At 46.5% G+C, this 19,294-nt stretch overlaps 1 protein-coding gene across 1 annotated transcript in view; it reads right to left on the reverse strand.

The window, feature by feature from the left end:
- Positions 1-19,294, reverse strand: part of MYO7B (myosin VIIB) — a 1,466,289-nt gene that overhangs the window by 825,406 nt on the left and 621,589 nt on the right. Inside the window, exons 17-18 of the mRNA XM_069617875.1 lie at positions 12,696-12,851; positions 10,555-10,647 (exon numbers count right to left, since the gene is read on the reverse strand). Of these exons, the coding sequence (XP_069473976.1) occupies positions 10,555-10,647; positions 12,696-12,851 (249 nt within the window). The remainder of the gene's footprint in view (positions 1-10,554; positions 10,648-12,695; positions 12,852-19,294) is intronic.

Genomic DNA, 19,294 nt, shown 5'->3' on the forward strand with positions numbered 1-19,294 from the left:
CACTGCAGCCCTGCAGATTTCGAGCAGGGGCACAACAGAGAGAAATGCTGTTGTTGCTGGATGGCTCTGGTGGAGTGGGCTCTCAGCCAGCTTGGCAGCAACCTGCTAGCTAGTCAATTACATTGCATGATGCCATTGGAGAGCAACCTGGAGATGGAAGCCTTCGACAAGGGCTTTCCTTGATTTCCAAGTCCAAAGTTGACAAACAAATGAGACGTCTTCTGAAAATTCTTTGTACGCACCAGGTAGAACTTCAAGGCACGAGCAACGTCCAGTGAATGCAAGGCCCTATCCGCCCGCAACAACGGAATCGGGAATAAGATAGGTAACAGCAAAGGTTCATTGAGGTGGAATAATGATGGACCTTTGGCATAAAGGTTGGGTGTGTACGCAGTACCACCTTTGAACTGTGGAAAGACAAGTAAGGCTGCTTGCAAGACAGGCCCTGAACCTCCCCGACCCACCTGGCCGAGGTGATAGCCACGAGGAAAGTCGTTTTCCATGAGAGAAACTTAAGCAGGGCCTGATGCATAGGTTCGAAAGGCGCTCCCATGAGTTTAGTCAGCACAACATTGAGCTCCCAAGACAGGAACCGGGCCTTCACCGGCAGGAAAGTCCTGAAGAGTCCCTTGAGGAACTCCTTGACAAGCCCGTGAGACCACAGACATGGTCTGCCCAGGAACCTGGTTCACCTGGATATGGCGGCGAGATGCAACTTGATAGAGGCGTGAGCCAGTTCCGCTTTGGCCAAGGAAAGCAAGTATGGTAGAAGTTGCGGAGCCATGACATGCAGAGGGGTAATCTTCTGAGTCCGGCACCACACGGAGAAGCGCTTCCATTTATGTCTGTAGCACTTCAACGTTGATGAGGCTCTGGCCCTGGTCAGGATGTCCTTACATTCTGCGGGTAAAGCATAACCTCCAAGCTCTAGGGCTGCAGGAGTCATGCCCTCAGCTTCAGGGACTCCGGGTTGCGGTGCAGAATCTCCCCTCCTTCTCTGGCGAGAAGGTCCGGGGACAGCGGAAGCAGGATGGACGGGGCCACTGACAGACGTAGTAAGTCGGATACCAGATCTGCCTCGACCACGCTGGGGGTGACTAGTATCTTCCTGTAGTGGCACTGTCTGAGTGTGGTGATCACACATAAGAGGAGAGGGAACGGCGGGAAGGCATACAGAACCATCTCTCCCTCAGTTGCGGGAACCTGCTGGCAAGCTTTTGACACTTGGTGTTCACTGCGGTTGCGAAGAGGTCGATCTGGGGCTGGCCCCATTTGCCGAACAGAAAATGCACCTGATCCTCGCATAGCTCCGTCTCATGGCAAGAGTGCAGTTCCCTGCGGAGTGTCCGTGATGGTGTTCTTGACTTCCGCCAGGTGAAACGGAATGAGGAACATGTCTTGACAAACAGCCCAGCGCCACAGGTCCTGGCCTTCCTTGGAAAGTGCAGGTGAGTGGGTCCCCCCTTGTTTAAGGATGTAGAACATGGTGGTGGTGTTGTCTGTGAAGATCCTCAACGATGGGAGAAAAGACTTGAGGGCCAAGAATACTGCCCAAAGTTCCAAGACATTGATGTGTAGGTCCCTCTCTTCCGGTTGCTATAGGCCTCTGGCGTGCAACTGCCCGTTGTTGGTTTCCCATCCCTCTAGGGAGGCGTCTGTGGTGACCATCTCCTGGTAAGGAGGAACCTGAAATGGAGTTTCCTGCATGAGGTGTGGCTATATGCCCCACCACTGAATTGCCCGTCAGAGCTCTTCGTTGAGCGAGATCGTGTCCGCAAAATTCCCTGACACCGGCATCCACCTCGCATCCAGGAACTCTGGGAGAGGTCTCATGTGACGTCTGCACAGGCGAACGATGCTGATGCAGGAGGACATCATGCCCAGCAGCGACTTGATGGATCGAACCGTCACCATCTGCACCGACAAGTGCTGTATGACTCTCACCCTCTACTCCGAAGGCGATGCTATACACGTCACTGTGTTGAGTCGGGTGCCTAGAAAAAGCACGTCCTGAGATGGCGTCAAGCAAGTCTTTGGATAGTTTATGGAGAACTCCAACTCTGTCAGCAGACGCACAGTCTTCGATGTGTGGTCACCCGCCAATGCACCTGAGCAGGAATGCACCAGCCAGTCGTCCAAGTATGGGTATACATGGATGCCTTGCAGACAAAAGATGTCCCGCCACCGGGGCCAGGCACTTTGTAAACACAGATGAATGAGAGGTGTATTGTAGAACTGCGCAGGGACCCTGTAATTAATCCTTCCAATGTTAGAGAAATGTGTCCAATTGAATCTGTCAAGTCAAAATGTCCTTGATTTCAACAAATGTGATTTATTGTATCAGCCGACACGTGTTTCGACCACCGGTCGTTTTCAAGGCTGATAATTCACATGAATACATCCAAAATAACATTGCAAAAATAATGTTACAGTTCTGAACAGTATTATTCAACAATTTAAAAAAAATAATAACCAAGAATTAAACACTCTCGGGCCAATTTCAGGCCAAAAGGCAGAGCCTTGAACTGGTACTGCTGACCTTGAACTACGTACCGTAGGAACTTGCAGTGTTTCTTGTGAATGGGTATGTGGAAGTAGGCGTCCTCCAGATCCAACTACGTCAGAAATTCTCCTTGCTCCAGCTGGGCGAGCACATGTTGCAACGTGACCATCCAGAACTTTTGGGACTTCAAGTACTTGTTGAGGCGATGAAGATCTAGGATCGGCCTCCACCCCCCTGATTTCTTTCGAACCAGAAAGTATCTGGAGTATACTCTGGAGCCCCGGACGGAGACACTGGGGGACAGGTTCTATTGCCCCTTTCTGTAACATGGACTACACTTCCTGCAGAAGCTGTGGTCCATGTTGTTCTTGTCGCTGAATTGGCAGGATCCGTGGACGCCTGCTTTGGAATGCCAAGGTGTGTCCCTGTCTGGGGATGTCCAGCACCCATCTGTCCGTGGTGATCTTTTCCCACATGCTGAAAAACTTCACCAGCCAGCCTCCCACCCTGGTGCCAAAGAGGGGGCCCAAGGTCATGGCTGATTCAGGCCTGCATGGGGTCAGAGCTCTGCACTGCGGGCGGCACCGCCACAGTCCCCGTTGCCTTGAGAGCAACCCCTGTACACTTCCTGAGAGGGGGAGCGTGGAAGCTGTCAGTACAGCGTATTATATCCCTTGTAGGATCTTCCTGGTTTCCTCTGGAAGAACAAAAGGACGATGGCCGTCGCTGCTGCAAGGTTCCCAAGGAGGATGCTGTCTCTGTGTCCATCTTTATCGTTTGTAAAGACTTGTCGACCACCTTTCCAAAGAGGTTCTCCCTGTCAAATGGCATATCCAGTACCTTAGTCTGCACGTCCGGGCGGAAGTTAGCTGCTTTAACCAACCTTGATGACGCAGGGACACCCCGTTCCCTATCTGGCGGAAACCTGTGTCCGCAATGTCAAATGCCACTGTGATGGCATGATCCAAGGCCACTTCCCCCTCCTGAAAGAGCTCCAGTGCCTTGACCTTCTTGTCTTCGGGCAGCAAGTCCAGAACAGGACCCAACTTGAACCATAGTTCTCGGTCGTATCGAGACAAGATGGCTAGGGCGTTAGCTGCCTTGATGGTAGAGCCTGCAGTGTAACTTATTATCCTGCCCATTGCATCCAGCTTCTTCCCCATCTGATCCGTAAGTACCATGGTTGCCGACGACGGGTTTGCTGACCGCTTCATTGCTGCTGCCGAGACCACCGAGTCGGGTGAGGGATGAGACCTAAAGCACCTAGGGGCTGAATCCGGGACCCTGTGCATCTTCTCCAGTCCTCCCAGATGTCCTCCAGGAAGGGAACGGACATGATTGTCTTTCTTCTTGACTCGCGCCGTTGGTATAGGAAGCCTTCCTTCTTGGTCTCCTCAGGGGTTAAATGAAACAACTGCGAGGCCCTTGGTATGACGGAATGGAAGGACCCAACTTTGTTGGGTGGGGGGGCCCTTTGGGGCTCGTCCGCGTGCAGCGTCTTCCCGTCAGGCTGTCCTCAAAGGATCTCGACCTCCTCTCGAAGGGAGTTTGCGCCTCGGACTGGCCGGTCCTAAATGAGGCATGACTCTGCCCCGCGGCTGAGTCACTGCCCTTTTTCGACTTGAGCCACGCCACCAGTCTGCTGTAGCAGTCCTTTCTGGTTTTCTTCGAGAAACCACAGCACATCCCGGCTAAAAACCTCAACAGACTGCAAATCATTCAAATTAACATGCTCAGAGCAGCTCTAAACATTCCCAAAAGAGAACACATTAACCAGGCCAGGCGTGACACTCATTGGTTGCCTGTTAACGAACGTATACTATTTAAAACCCTAGCCATAACTCAAAAGTGCCTTTTTCGCTCACAGCTCCAGTTTATCTCTCAGAATAATTAAGCCGAGACATTTCCTCCAGACCCAAGCGATCACGCTACTCCATTCAGCTAAACATCCGAACCTTCAAAAGAACAAAAGCTGGAGGCTCCAGCTTCCCGGTCCTTGCTCCTAAACACTGGAATGCCCTCCCCACTACTTTAAGGAATGAGACCTCCCACCTATCCTTCAGCAAAGCACTCAAAACCAAGCTCTTCAACTAAAAACCTCTCTGCCCGCTTGGGCCCACGCAGACACAGACCGGAGTAAGGTCCAGAATTATAGCTGGCCCCCCAGTAACCATGAACCACTGCAACTTCTTGTTCTTGCCATCTGGGCCTCATTACAAGTTTGGAGGTAGCCATGCCTGCAATACAGGCAGGCTACCTCCAAACTTGCGAAAAAAATCTGGCACCTGCAAATGGGCAATTACCAGGGTATTCCAGCCCCGCCAGACCCGGTAATTGCCCTTTTGCGGGTGCCGAAATCGGGTGATCCCCATTCCCAATTGAGCCCCAGAGGGCTCAATGGGAATGGGGATGCCTGTAGCACCGGCACCAATCATTACGGTGCCTGTGCTACAGGCATGCTATGCTTGCGGGTGCCTTTCATTCCGCCAGGTTAGACCTGGCGGAATGAAAGGCACCCTTGAGCACAACTCAGAGTTTGCCGGTCTGGATACAACAGTACCAGCAAGCTTACCGGTACCGTTATATACGGACCGGCAAACTCGTAATGAGGCCCATGTCTTGCCTAACCACCAACTGTCTGGTCACAGGGTCACTGTAACCACGAACCACAGAGAGGTGTTCTTGCCTTTTCATGTATCCAAGAAAGCCTTGCTTTCCGTCATGTAACTAAGTAAGCTTCGTTGTAACAGCGCCACGATGCCCCAGGGCCGCTTTGTGCACTTTATAAATGTAAAAAATAATTAAAAATAAATAAATACTTTGCATCCCTCCTCATTGTGGTGCAGATGCAGGCAATGCAAGCATTTATGATGCCGATCTTCCACGTAGACATTCCTTAATCCACACTTTGCACAGAGTTTGAAGAGGCTTCGCCTTTCCTTCTTCTCCTCACACATGGTTTAAAAGGTGCAAAGTAGGCCCAAGGCCGAGACTTCTAGAAACTTTGATGACAATCCGACAGTGGAAGAAGATTTTCACCATTAGCAGATCCCCTCTGCTGACCTCTGTCCTTCGTCGAAGATATTTAAGCATCAGTCACATTTTTTTACTATTTTGGATAAATGCGAAAATAGCTTGGAGAGCAACTTGTAGACTCCCAACATTGAAGCGTGCGGTAAAAATATGAGGATGTCCACCAGGGGTGGAGCTTATGGAAGAGGACTGTCATTGGATGGGGTAGTATGACCCACAGGACAGTGATTGGCTTAGAGGAGAAATACAGTTTTAAAGTGAAAGTGAAACTTTTTTTCTTTTACCGAGGATTCCCAGCCTGACGATGGGGAATATTCATGAGCACGTGAATCAATGCCAGACCCCATGCTGGAGAATTGGTCCAATATACAGATTCGACAAGACCGAAGGGTGTGGTCACCTGGATCTAAGGAAGACATTGCTTTATTGATGCAGCGTGGTCATGGTCCGTCCGTGGGATTTGGTTAGTTATTAGGGAGGGGATATGGGCAGCACTCGGTAGGCTGGGGTCAGGAGCCTTCCCTCTTTTAAAATAATTGGTGCAACCTGCAGAGTGTCCACAGCTTTCGGACAGTGGGCCCTGAAGAAGATATAGGGTAACGAAACACTTGAAAATCTGTGAAAAAACGTTTCAGACTGAGTTAAGATGAACCGATGTATTGCAATAAAAACACTGAAATTCAATGGTGTGGGAAGTGACGACCATCTTAATTTTGAGATCTCCCCCTCCACCCCACATGGCCCCGTTGCTTAGCCAATGCGCACATACATGCCATTACAGCAGGGATTAACAAGATACAAAATGCCATCATGCGGTACGTCTACGGGGGACTCTTAGAAGCATGTTGGCCATAATATGCGACTTTTCGGTTATTTTGGCTGGCATTTTTTGTTAGAAAAAATATCCCTAATTACTTTTGCTCTAGAGGTGGCTAAGGGCATACAGTTGGTTGGATAGTTGGGGGTTCAGCGGAAAGGGGTAGAATAGGTGGCTTGACCACTAAACAGAGCAGGTTGTCAAGCAGCATCAAGCTTCCAGGGCAAGGGCTGCCTTGCTGTCTGCATGGGATAACTAATCCATTGCCTCATAACTGAGCCATTTGAGCAATGAGTGTGGAATCTTTCTTTTTCTGGAACAATGCATCTCAGGCTAGAGGCATTCACAGTGAATGGATGGAAATGCATGTATTTATAAATGAACTGATGAAGCTAGAATGTAATTGTTTCCCCAAAAAAGTGAATAATAAGTTGAAAACAGGAAAACGCTTCTACGTTTAGATGCATACTTTCAGAGAAAATTGTGCATACGCAGAGTTCTCCATCTGTTCCGTGTCTGATTAAATGTCTCATTCCGCCCGGTTTCCTTCTGTTCATTCTGGGACCTGTAGTTCTTTATTTATAAAAATGGACCTACATGCTTTACTAAAATAAATATGCTGCATGTTTATTTTGACTTCAGATAGAATCCTTAGCTTATGCACGCCTCATACATTAAATGTCACGTTCATATCTGTGCAGAGGCACAGCCGTGTCCTTTCCATGGAAACATGCTATATGCATAACATGAATACTGATTGGTCGACATGCTAGGTGATAGATTTGGGCTGTTTTTGGGGGCCACTTGGCCTATAAATTGGTTTTTATTTCTGAAAACCATGGGTAAGGAAATGCTTTATAGTGAAAGAGGCAATGGTGCTAGGTAAAATAACGGTTAATTTTAAGATATGTGTCATATTTGCCACCAAACAATGAAGAGACATAGAGGTGCTGTGTAACAATGCTTCTCTTTATTTCTTTATGTGTGTGTCGTAATCTCCCATCTCATTCCTGGCCCTCCTCCAAAGTTTCTGTACTCCCCTGTCCTTTTCCAACCTCTATCCTTGCCCGCATAATGACGTGGCTACACTAGCAGAGCCAGGAGATATCAGAGAAAATGACTGCCCCACATGTGCCCCTCCTTCGCAATCCATTGCGCTCCCCATGCCCTTACTTCCAAGGCTGGTTTAAAATATATATAACTATTAAATTGGTGCAACCAAGTTCAGCTCATGGTCGGGCCCACACGTGGGCTATTACTTGTGTCACTAGGCCGCCTGTGACAGGCTTCATGAATCCTGTGGCCCCGGGTGGGAGGGAAGACTATTCACCGCATGGAATGGACATTTGTTTTTTGTGCTGTTTCAATTGTATGCAATGTGTGTGTGTGTTGCAAGAGTTTGAATGAGTTTGATTGACCGTGCATGCTAATTTTACAATGCGAATTCTGGCATTTTTTGTGGGCACAGGCTTCATGAAAATGCTGTAAAAAGCACCTGTGTAGTGTTGGTGACCTATCATCTATTGGATTTTTTCCTGTGCTACCCTACAGGAATGATTGTATCATCCACGGCTTTGTATCACATTTTTCTAAAAACAAATATTATGTAAATGCTCCATTTCAATCCATTAGTTACAAAAAGTGTTGGTTTAGGGAGACCTCACTAAATCCTTTTACCTTTCTCGTGGTTCCATGCAACACTAGGTTGTTTATGATAATCTGGGGGAAATATTAAGGTCCCCCCACTACAAATGATCACCCACCGCCACTGACATTGGATCATATAGATCAGTTCCTCTTCAGGAGCCCCCATAAACTCTGTCACCAAAAGCTGCTTCTGTTACGGTGTGGGTAGGACACAACAGAACAGGGTTAAACTAGGTCGCCTGGTACGAGACTGCTCCTTTGCGCAGTAAATAAATGCTGACTCCCATTACGCGACTAAGGGTGGCAGGGGTTGTGGAGATGTCCCCTGCTCCTCTTAGTCATGGTAATGGAGGTTAGGGGTGTCCCCCGCTTCCGTTAACTGGAGAGCAGAGACAAGAAAGTTTTAAGAAAAAAAAAAGAAAGTAAAGAAAAAGGACCCTGTGGCGCCAGCACTGACCCACGTAAGTGGGTGGGAACTGACACCGCTGGGATCGAGGGAAGCCCGCGGCACACTTCCGTGTGTGTGCCGCAGTTAAGGTAAGTGGGCGGGGGGACCGGGGTAGGGGGATGCGGGCCACAGTGATCTGATCACTGCGCCGCACCATAATGGTCATCATCATTTTCGGCGGCGGAATTACAGGCGCTGCAGTGCTCAAATAGATTCCTTCATGCATCCAATTGTGTTCTGGCCTTTCAGTAAGTTAGCACATATGCTGTCATTCTCCTATCATTGCACACTGTATCGTGTTTGCCCAACCCTTCTGGCCACTGCACTGTAAGTAGAGCGGTCACGTGACACAGGGCCTCATTACGAGGTGGGCAGTAAGGGGTTAACGGCACCGGTAATGGTGCCGGAGCCATCAACCCCTTACCGCCCCATTACGAGTCTGCTCGCGGGACCCGCAAAGGGCGCCTGTGAAAACCAGGTGCCCTTAGCGGGTCCCGCTAGCAGACCAGGGAGCTAACAACGGGCTCCATCCCCATTCCCATTGAGCCCTACGGGGGGTCGAATGGGAAATGGGATGTACCGGGTCGGGTTCCTCAAATGAGGAATTACCGGGTCCTACAAGGTTGGAATGGTCCAGTAATTCCTTGTTTAAGGAACCCGGACCCGGTACCCGGTAAGGGGCTAACCATGCCGCAAATTGCGTCATGGTTGCCTCCAAGGTCGTAATGACCCCCACAGTCTTGTTGTGGACTCCATAATGCTGCCCTTACATTTATTAATTCCCCCATCCTCACATTGTCATTGATTCCTCCATCCTCACACTCAAATATCGATCACTACATCACTACATGCTCATTTGGTATTCATCCATATCACACTTATGCATTATACATGTATCCATCTTCACATCATATGCCCTTACATAGTCATTCATTCACTCATTCGTCTTTGAACTCTTTTATTCATCCCACCAGACCCTTAAACATTCATTTATTGTTTTCAGCAAATCAATGAGTGCCTAAAGAAAATATCACTTTCCAATAGCGACTTCATATTGTTCAACCTCAATGGTTTTCAACTGCAAAATACAGGGAAGACCAGAGATACTTTTGAGTTCAACCCTCCCTAGCAAACCCCCGGATGAAAGTCTGTCTATCAGCACATGAGGTGCAAAGACTTTGCTTGCACTTTAAAACCTCTGCTCTGCCTGTATTCAATCAAATAAGTGACAGAATGTGTTTAATTATCCTTTTAAGGGATAAACATGACATGCCTGAATGATTCCAGCCATACAGTCACAGCACTACTTAATGTATTTTGAAGGTGAAACTATTCAGCTTCGAGTGATAATTAGGAATTCGGCAGAAGCCCAATATCTAATTTTCAGCCAGAATTCGGCTGAATAATTACTAGAAGCCGAATTTCGGTACACCGCTGATTGTCATAATCATTCACTCCTTCATTATCATTCATAACTCCTCACATTCGTATTAATCCATCCACCCGTCCAGCACATTATCTGCTTTGCCTTTGACATGTCACCCACCTCGAGAGGCATCGCTAGGCATAGCTAAGGGGGCTATAGCGCCGGGTCTTTTGGTTGTAGCCCCGGATAGAACCTCTGGGGCTACAACCAAAAGGCAAGCTAGCCCAAAGTCCCGTCATTAGTTTAACCCCAGATCTTTTCCATACCTGGCAACACCCCTGCCCATCTCCCTAATTTGTCTGTGTGCACGAACTCAGAAAAAATGTTCACCATACAACAGTCACAACTATTTTCTTTCTTAATGACTGTTCAATGGTAGGACGGAAGCGGAAACGTATTCCTACTTTGATTACGGTCCGGCTATCTGTTTGGCAACACTGTACAAAATAGCCTTGTTTAATAAACAGTTACCTCTTTTATGTAATTCATTGAAATGCTTATCTCAAAAAGTCATTATTATGCACTTACAGCACTCAGCCATCGCTCTCACCTCATTCACCCTGGATACTAAGTCCAGACTCTTTAAATGCCAGAGCTGTTCACCAGATACCCACTCATATAGTACACGTGACACTTGGCTTTGTGTAGAAAATGCACTCGCCCACTTTGCCATGCGTTACCTTTAAGAAAATTTTAGTTCTTCCGATTTTCCAGTCTTCGTCTTTTCCGATCGTCCTTTCAGCGATGTCGATGCAGCACTGACGTGGGTCATCCTACGGAAGCAGGAGAGACCACCACAGCATTAATCGGGTAAAATGGCTGCTGTATGCACCTGAACTATGTCCACCTCTGAAAGCAATGCTAATGCCAAAACTCCCTATACTATAGCAAGTATTAATGATGCTGCCTTTTCTGCTAAAACATCTGCTATTTACATAGGACAACTTCTTAGCACTGAGGGAAGCTGTGACTGAGCATCCAAATAGCCCATTCTCTACACTCTGACCTCCCCCTGAGAAGAGCTTTTTTGAAGAAGCTATATCTTAGTCAAATCTTTTGAACTTGGAACCCCCCACCACTGCACCCCGCTTTGATCCTTACTAAAATTATCCTTCCCTAAGGTTTTTTTTTTAATCCCTTGGCTATGTCTACTTTGTTGATTAAGATATTTTGGCCCAAAGTTATTCAGAAGGTGCTATCAGCAAGACGTTTTCCAGAAGAGGCTTTCGCATTTTACTGAAATGTCTTGTCACTGAGAACACGTGGCATGGAGAATTCTGAGCTCTGAAACACTCAAATTTAGGGCCCAATTCATGGAATTATTTGCGCGTGAAATACTGAACTTGCGTGCCAAACTGCGTACAAAATCCTGTTTGTAAATATATGGAATTGAATGCACACTTTTTCAGGATTCTCGTAAAGTTCACGCAGGCTCAGCACATCTAGGCAAACCGATGAGCACCTTGTGCAAGACAACACGCAGATAGTGGGCATGGCTTGCGCAGTGGGCAGGGAAGGGGGCGGAACACAGAAATGGGGAAGAACATGCAAAAAAGTGGGCGTTACAGGGGACGGCCCGCAGGCCGTCCTTGGCATGTCCACAATTGCGCCAAATGACACGTATTCATGGAACCACCCATGCAGACTCTCTGCACAGACATGCCCACACAAATCCCTTGATCACTTTGCCACCTGAAGGCAGGCGTAAAGACACTTGTGCATAGGGATCACAGCACGGAGGGGGTTTGCATGTCAGATTTAGGGGTGCGCGTACTCTGTGTAGCAGGGTGCAGGAACAGTTTACAGGGTTTGCATATAGATTTCCCAAGTTTAACTCGAGTTACGAAGTAACATACCCATGTTGTTGGTGTGTCGGATACAGCACAGGGTCCCCGAGATACAGTCCTGCTTGCGGGGGACCCCACGCACTGTTTGAAGGGTGCATGTATTGGTGCCTGGGAGAGCACGCAAAGGCTATCCTGGCTGTTTGTGCTTTGCGTGGGGGGCGTGTCGGGGGTATTCCAGGCACAACTTGCGAATACGGTTACTTTGAGCAGTAAATTCCATGAATACGCAGGGCATGCATTTTTTATTCTCTGCACAGGCTTGTGCATTGTCGTTATCGGCGAGCAGCAACTGCGGGAGAAATACGCACTTTTCCATGAATCGGGCCCTTTGTGTCAGGCCTGGAGTCGGTGCCATTCAACCTGCAAATGAAATGGGCTTCCACACTGTGGGGGGAGGGCAGGGGCGTACGTGGTCATTAAAGTTTCAGCTACCCCCGCTGACGGCCTTTCTTTGATCTGCCGCAATAACCATGTATCGTGATAATCATCGCCGTTCACACACCCCACCCTCCCCCGCACTCCTTTATTCATTATTTCTCTGCAGAATTCCGTCAAAAGGTGAGGCTCTGGCCATGCACGTATTCGTGAGGGAGCCATAGTTTTTGCATGTGTTGATCTAGAAGAACTGTAATCCAGCATGAAAGATGGTAAACTGTGAAATATGATAAACAAAACCGATAATGTCCAAGAATTCTTCTTATTCCTTATAATACATGAATTGTGTCATCAGATACATGCACCAGGGATACAACACATTGCACCAACTAAAATTACTTATGGCCCAAAAAAGTATGTACCATTTTGCAGTGCCCCTTTGCTTTTGAAAACCTTAAACTATCCAATATCACCGCATTTATTTCAGATGAAGGCAAGGGCAGCTGCACGGATCATGCTGAACATCTCCCCCAACCCCCAACAGCCCTGTTGAGAGTACATAGAACACTCTCATTCTCTTCTCATCAGTTGCGGCCTACCTTGTTTCGAGTGGCAGATCTGGGCAGCAGCACTTGGTACCGCAGGAAGAACTCCTGGAAGGTGTGGCGGATGGGGTAGCCGGATTTCCTAATGCGGATGGTCTCCATCATTCCGGAATACCGCAACTGGCGAATACATAACGATCGATCGAAGAGCTACAAATTAAAAAGGAGATATTATTTCCCCAGGGTGCGATGGCATTCCAGATTGCAACCTCGTGATGGCTGCTGCTAATCCCCTCATGTGGTAAAACACCGGCATGGCGGTAGCTGTTCGTATCTGCTGCTGTGATATCTTTGATTGTTTGATAAACTGGAAGAGAAGTTCATTAACATATGTTAAATGGCGCGGGGTAGGCAACCTGTCAACTTCCGGATACGTTTACCTTAAATACACGTGATCCCTCACCCTGATGACAATGGTGGCTGCGGGACCGGTGCCATTTCGTGGTGCGGCTGATGCACTTGTTTCCTGACCATCCCTTCCAAGCTCAGACTGGAATAGCTCTGCTACTGTTCGGCTGTTTCTTTTTACTTTACATTTCAAGTACAAAGAAAGAGACATGGCTTCTCTTTGTTATCAGTAAAACATTTAAAACGGGCAGTTAGTGTTAACTGACAGACAACAAGGCAATGAGAGTTAATTGGGTGGCAGAAGTGTTGCTGGGGTGAAGGGGGGGGGCTGAGGGGGCTATAGCACCGGGCGTTTGGTTGTAGCCCCAGATAGAAGTTCAGGGGCTACAGTCAAAAGGCTAGCTAGCCCCGTGTCCCGACATTAGCGTAGCCCCTTATCTTTTCCAGACCTAGCAACACCCTTGTTGGGAAGGACTACTGTTAGTGGATGTCCCATAAAAAGGAAAAATACTGGGTAATTTGAAAAGGGAATGTGCATAAGAAGCTCAATGCTGTGTGAAACAAGGACTGCAGTCAGGACACCTTCATTTACCATTTGATTTATTTCACTGTGTGTCTCTACGTCTGTTTGGTATCAGGAAACAAAAGCTACAATTGTACTCTTTTTACTCAACCTGTTACTATAACCATTTCATATTTTGTGGGATGGGTACATCTTGTGATTTGTGTAATGTTCAGCTCATCTCTATAAAGTAGAATATTATTTTAATCCGGGGAAGCCACATATTTACACACAGCTGTAACAAGTAGAACTGGGAAGATATGTGTTCACGTGCTTAAATTGCAGTCTGGCCTCAAATCCAAGCTTCACCACATTGCCAAAGTGCGGGATCCTCGGCAAATCATTTAATAGTTGGGAGGCCCTAGTGCTGATTCACTTAGCAGTGTACACTATTAAAAAAGAGTCTCACTAATGGTTTACTAAACTATAGTGTAGCAATAACATGCCCGGATATTGTGTGCTGCACCTTGCCTGCCCTAATACTGTGTACTGCAACAACCCTGCCCTGACATTGTGTGCTACACCTAAACTGCCCGAATACTGTGTGCTGCACCTTGTCTGCCATTATATTATGTACTGCATCTAACATGCCCTGATATTGTATGCTACACCTAGCCTGCCCTGATTATGTACTGCATCTTACCTGCCCTGATACTGTGTGCTACTATTGCGTATGGCATCTAACCTGCCCTGATTTTGGACACTGTACCTAGCCTACCCAACACTAACACAGCTCCTAGTTAACAACAAGTGCCTATCTTCACTCATGGCGATTCAGGGGATTCCCCGATACACCCATTGGAGAGCCCCCTTGATCTGGCCACTGGTCTCGCTGCTTTCGATTTCCACCTTACTCTTAATAAGCTTCTGTACACCTACGACTGTGTCAGCTCAACATAATCTGGGCAATCTCTCCCACAAACTGAACTGTCACCTCTCATTGACTAACAGCCCTACCATGCATGCCACATACAACATCTCAAATGCTCAGTGAACCACCTCCTGCAGAAACATGAGACTTGGCTCTCGCACCACAACAGGACCTCGTGTTCAACACAAGATCCCTAGGCTCAACTGCTCTAGCACTACTGCTACACCACCCTCCTCTCCTCAAACTCTGACACTCAATACCTTTGCTCTTCCACCATAACCAGAAGTCGCCACCATTAATGGGGCCCTCATTAATGCAAGATCTTTAACTCCTCATGCATTAGACATCTCTGACTTGATCACAGCCAATGAATTAGACTTCCTTGCGATCACAGAAACTTGGCTCCAACCAGCTGCTGGCTCTGCTCTGATGCTAGCAGTCCCAGACGAGTATAATATCACTATGGCTGATAGAACCACCAAGAGAGGAGGTGGGGTAGCTATCATTGCCAAAAATACTCTGGCTATTAGAGAAAGCGTCTGTACCTCTTTCACTTCTGGAGAACTCCTCTCTGTGAAACTCCCGCTCTCATCAGAACAGACTCTCCTTATCCACATTATTTAAAGACCACCTGGCGAATTATCATCCTTCAAGGATGACATAATCGGTCTCCTCACACAAAATACTAAACCCAACTCGCAAATCTTACTTTTAGGCGACTTGAACCTCGGCCTACATGACAACCTAGATACCAATGCATTAGCTATCCAAAATACTCTCTCAGAATTAGGCTTCTCATTGCGGATATCTGACCCCACACATTGCAAAGGCAGAATTCTAGATTGGGTAGCAGACTTCAACTGCAATACTAAAATCCTAGCCAATACGGCTTGTGCTTGGTCTGACTACAATGTCATCTCCTTTGAAATCCGTAACTCCAAACCACCATCACCTAAGGATTTTCAAGCCCCACCAGCCTTAACTAGGAATAACTGCCTAATTTCCTTAGAAAGCATTCTCCCCTTACTTCAACCCATTACCCAGCAACAGTTGCCTTCAGACTCAGATCAGGCCATAATGGTAGAACTATACAATCAGAACCTATGGAAGGCCATGGACCAATTGGCCCCTCTTAAATTAACGAAAGCCAAACCCTTAGCACACCTCAACAAATGGTTCACTACTGAGCTAAAAAAAACTGCGTAAAGTTAAAAGAGACGCAGAGGCGTCCTGGAAAAAAAACATCAATACAAAATAAGGATACATTTATGATCGCCTCCACTACATATAAAACTGTTATTTTAGAAACAAAAAACGGAGAACTATAATAACAGAATTTCTAACGCCACATCTAGCACCAAGAAGCTCTTTAGCATCCTCAAAGAATTGGAATCTCCTATCACCATCCTGACTCCTGCAAGAAAGATGCCCTTTGGTGTACTAACATCCAAAAGGCTCTACTTAATAAAATCACACTATTTCAATCAAAAATCAAAGCTAAAAGAGCTAGCCTGCCTACCACTACCAAAACTAGCAATCCAAACATTACACAAACTAACACGAGCTCCCAATCTGCCTCTCCCACCACGCAAAACATAGCTTTCAAATTCACCCATCACCCCTTAGAGGTGGAATCCATCATATATGCCCAGCCTACATTATAAAAGAAGGTGCTAAAGAATTTGCCGCTTTTATCACTTCTTTTATAAACGCTTCTTTTGCCTCCTGTACCTTTCCTAAAAATCTTAAAGATGCTTGGGTCATGCCCCTCATCAAAAAGTCAAACCATGATCCTAATATCCCAATCAATTTCAGACTAATCACTACCATGACTTTCCTCCTAAAAATCTTAGACAAGGCCGCTTAACCCAGATTCAAAATCACCTTGAGAGAAACAACCCCCTAGGCCTCAGATAATCAGGCTTCAGACCAAGACATGGGACAGAAACAGCCCTCTTGGATCTGAAAATCCAAATGGACGAGGCAAGGAATAATGGTAAATCTGCTTTACTCCTCCCACTGGACTTATCGGCAGCGTTCGATTTAGTCGACCACAACATCTTAACTAACCATCTCACCACAGCTGCCTCCTTCTCAAGCAAAGCTGCAGCGTGGGTCAATTCCTTCCTGGCGGACAGATCCATGAGAGTTTTCTCCCCTATCACTTCAGCCAATCCCTCCCCCATCACATGTAGAGTCCCTCAAGGCTCTTTTGTATCATCCACCCTCTATAATATATTCACTAAACTCCTGTTCGACCACCTAGATGACTTAGGCGTATCATACACGAATTACGCAGATGATACACTAATAATTATCACTCTATCTGGCGACTACCAATCCAACTCCACACTCCGAAACAAAATTTACAGCAAAATACAGGCGTGGATGGCCAATCACGGCCTTTGTCTCAACGACGATAAAACTGAGATCCTCCTCATCAGGTCCAATCTAAGACTCAACAAGCTATGCCCCAAATACTCCTCCTACAATATTGATGGCAACCTCATCAAAGTGGACAAGGTAGCAAATACCTTAGGTTTCCATCAAAAACATATTTACAGTATTTAATGGCAGAAGAGAGTCTATTGACCTTGGTCATACTTTCAACTGAGAGCAAAATGGTCAAAAACTAGATTATGCTACAGCAATAAATGCTTTTGTGGCAGACTGTGCTTCAGACAATAAACATAATGAAATTGAGTTTGTGTTCAATATTGTCTGCTGTGCCTACTCATTACAGTTAAGTAGTTTAATTACAAATTAATAAAAACAGCTTATGCTAATATTGTTAAGTTATTGTGCAGACCGGCACCCACATTCTCTCTCGCACTTCTTTTTCTGCACTTGCACGATCCGAATGTCATAAGGCCTAGTAGGACCATTATTGTATCTTACTCTCTTGTTACACCACCCCTTTTAGTCATGTGGTGCCTTGAAGAACCATTTGTTGTATAAGCGCCTTACAAATATCCAATAAAATAAAAAATAAAAACATAAATGTCTACGTCCAGGCTTTTGAGACTTCCACCGTGTCATGGTGAGCCAAGGCATGCCCAAGAAAACACTGCGTGTGCAAAGCCCCTCTTCTTACCCGTGTAGGGCAACACACGGCCAGGTTCTGTAGATGGGGAAGCTGGAAGGAAATATGGGCACATTTAACTAGCTGCAATATGTGGCGTAGGACTAAACATCAGGAGGGTGACATGTTTACTAGGTTTTAGGTAAGGCGAAGCAGGAACATAGAACGTCGGTGAAGGGGTGGTAGCTGCAGATATTCTGGCATAGCAATATAGCCAGCGAGATGTGTTGTTCACTAAAAATAATCAAAGATTAATGATGGAGCACGCTTATGTCTGGGTTGCTTGTATTCCTGTGAAGAGGTCACATGACAGAAGAGTTTGCGTTTCACTGCTCCCATTGGAGGGTAGTCTCAATGCTGGTTTGCCTATGGTTGGAGCATTTCTGCAACAGTACAAACAAGTTGAAAACGAATGGCATGGAATGGGGCATGGAATGGCGTCTAAAGGAATGAATTACCAGTGGCTAAGATGCCCTAGCACAAATATCGCCAACCCTCACTTTCTGATGCAGTTAATGCATATATATATATATATATATATATGCATAGCAAGTCCCAACACTCAGCCTTCTCGCGTATGCATTTGACCTTTTAGACATGTATATTTATCTTTTGCACTCCCAACATGGTTTAGACATTACACGTTGCGCTAAAATATAATATAAATGCACTGTTTGCTTTAAAAGAAGATAGTAATCGGACCTTCAGTGACAGGATTTTCCTCGGGCCAAGAACTTGCATTTAATGAAATGTTGGAAGATTCAAATATTTGCCACTAAACAGATGAACGAGTACTCTAATTATAGCTTGGGATGCATTTATATGGTTTTTTAAAAAGTGAAGAGTATTCCATACTGCATAATATGATTTGATATGATTTGATATGGCATATATAACGCACTTGTACACATGTGTTTCTAGGTGCCACAAGATAAAGGGGGGGAACATAGGGAGCACAAGATAAACAATCCTACTAGGCCTTGTGTCATTCAGATCGTGCAAGTGCGACACTAGTAGTGCAAGGGGAAGGAGAGGGAGAAGTGCAAGGGAGAGGAAAAGGGGGAAGTACGATCAGGGCAGCATGGCTCTGAGTAAGTGCAGCCAGGGTAGCACATCTCTAGGTAAGTGCAGGAGGCAGGTGTGCTGTAGGTATTACAGTTACATCCCTAAGTGCGTGGCAGGGCAAGAGGCAGTGCAAGGAAGACTGGTCATGTTGTTTTTCATGAGGTTATATAGTGCAGTGGTGAAGTGTCCAGACTGCAGGCCTGAGGTTCCATCCCTGAGGGTGGCTTCAATTCATAAGTTCAAAGAGGACATTAAATGTTTCTCATTTTAGCTGGTGGGGACTGAGTCTACCCTCTGAAAAAAGTGGGGGGACTCCGTCCACCCACGTGTACCCTCGACTTTAGCCCTGCCACTTGGACTACAATAGATCAATTTTCCCACATAATTTCTATGTCTCCTTGGATATCGAAACTGTGTTCCTTCCGGTGCATAAATGCTGGCTTTTACAAAATCTCTTATTTCTTCATCAGTCAGGTCCTTGGGCTTCCATCCTGGTTCGACATCAATTATGATCTTCATCTCTATGGCCTTTTTTGCAGTTTTCTGGCACTGAGAGATTATTATCTTGATATCACAAAATCCGAGCAATATCATCACTAGCAGGGCTCCAAGGGAATTTGAATGCATCTGCCATCCATTGTGGAACCCATGAAAATAGTGATCCA

This window comes from Ambystoma mexicanum, chromosome 10 (genome assembly GCF_040938575.1).
Source record: "Ambystoma mexicanum isolate Mex_15411 chromosome 10, UKY_AmexF1_1, whole genome shotgun sequence".
NCBI classification, from domain to species: Eukaryota; Metazoa; Chordata; class Amphibia; order Caudata; family Ambystomatidae; genus Ambystoma; species Ambystoma mexicanum.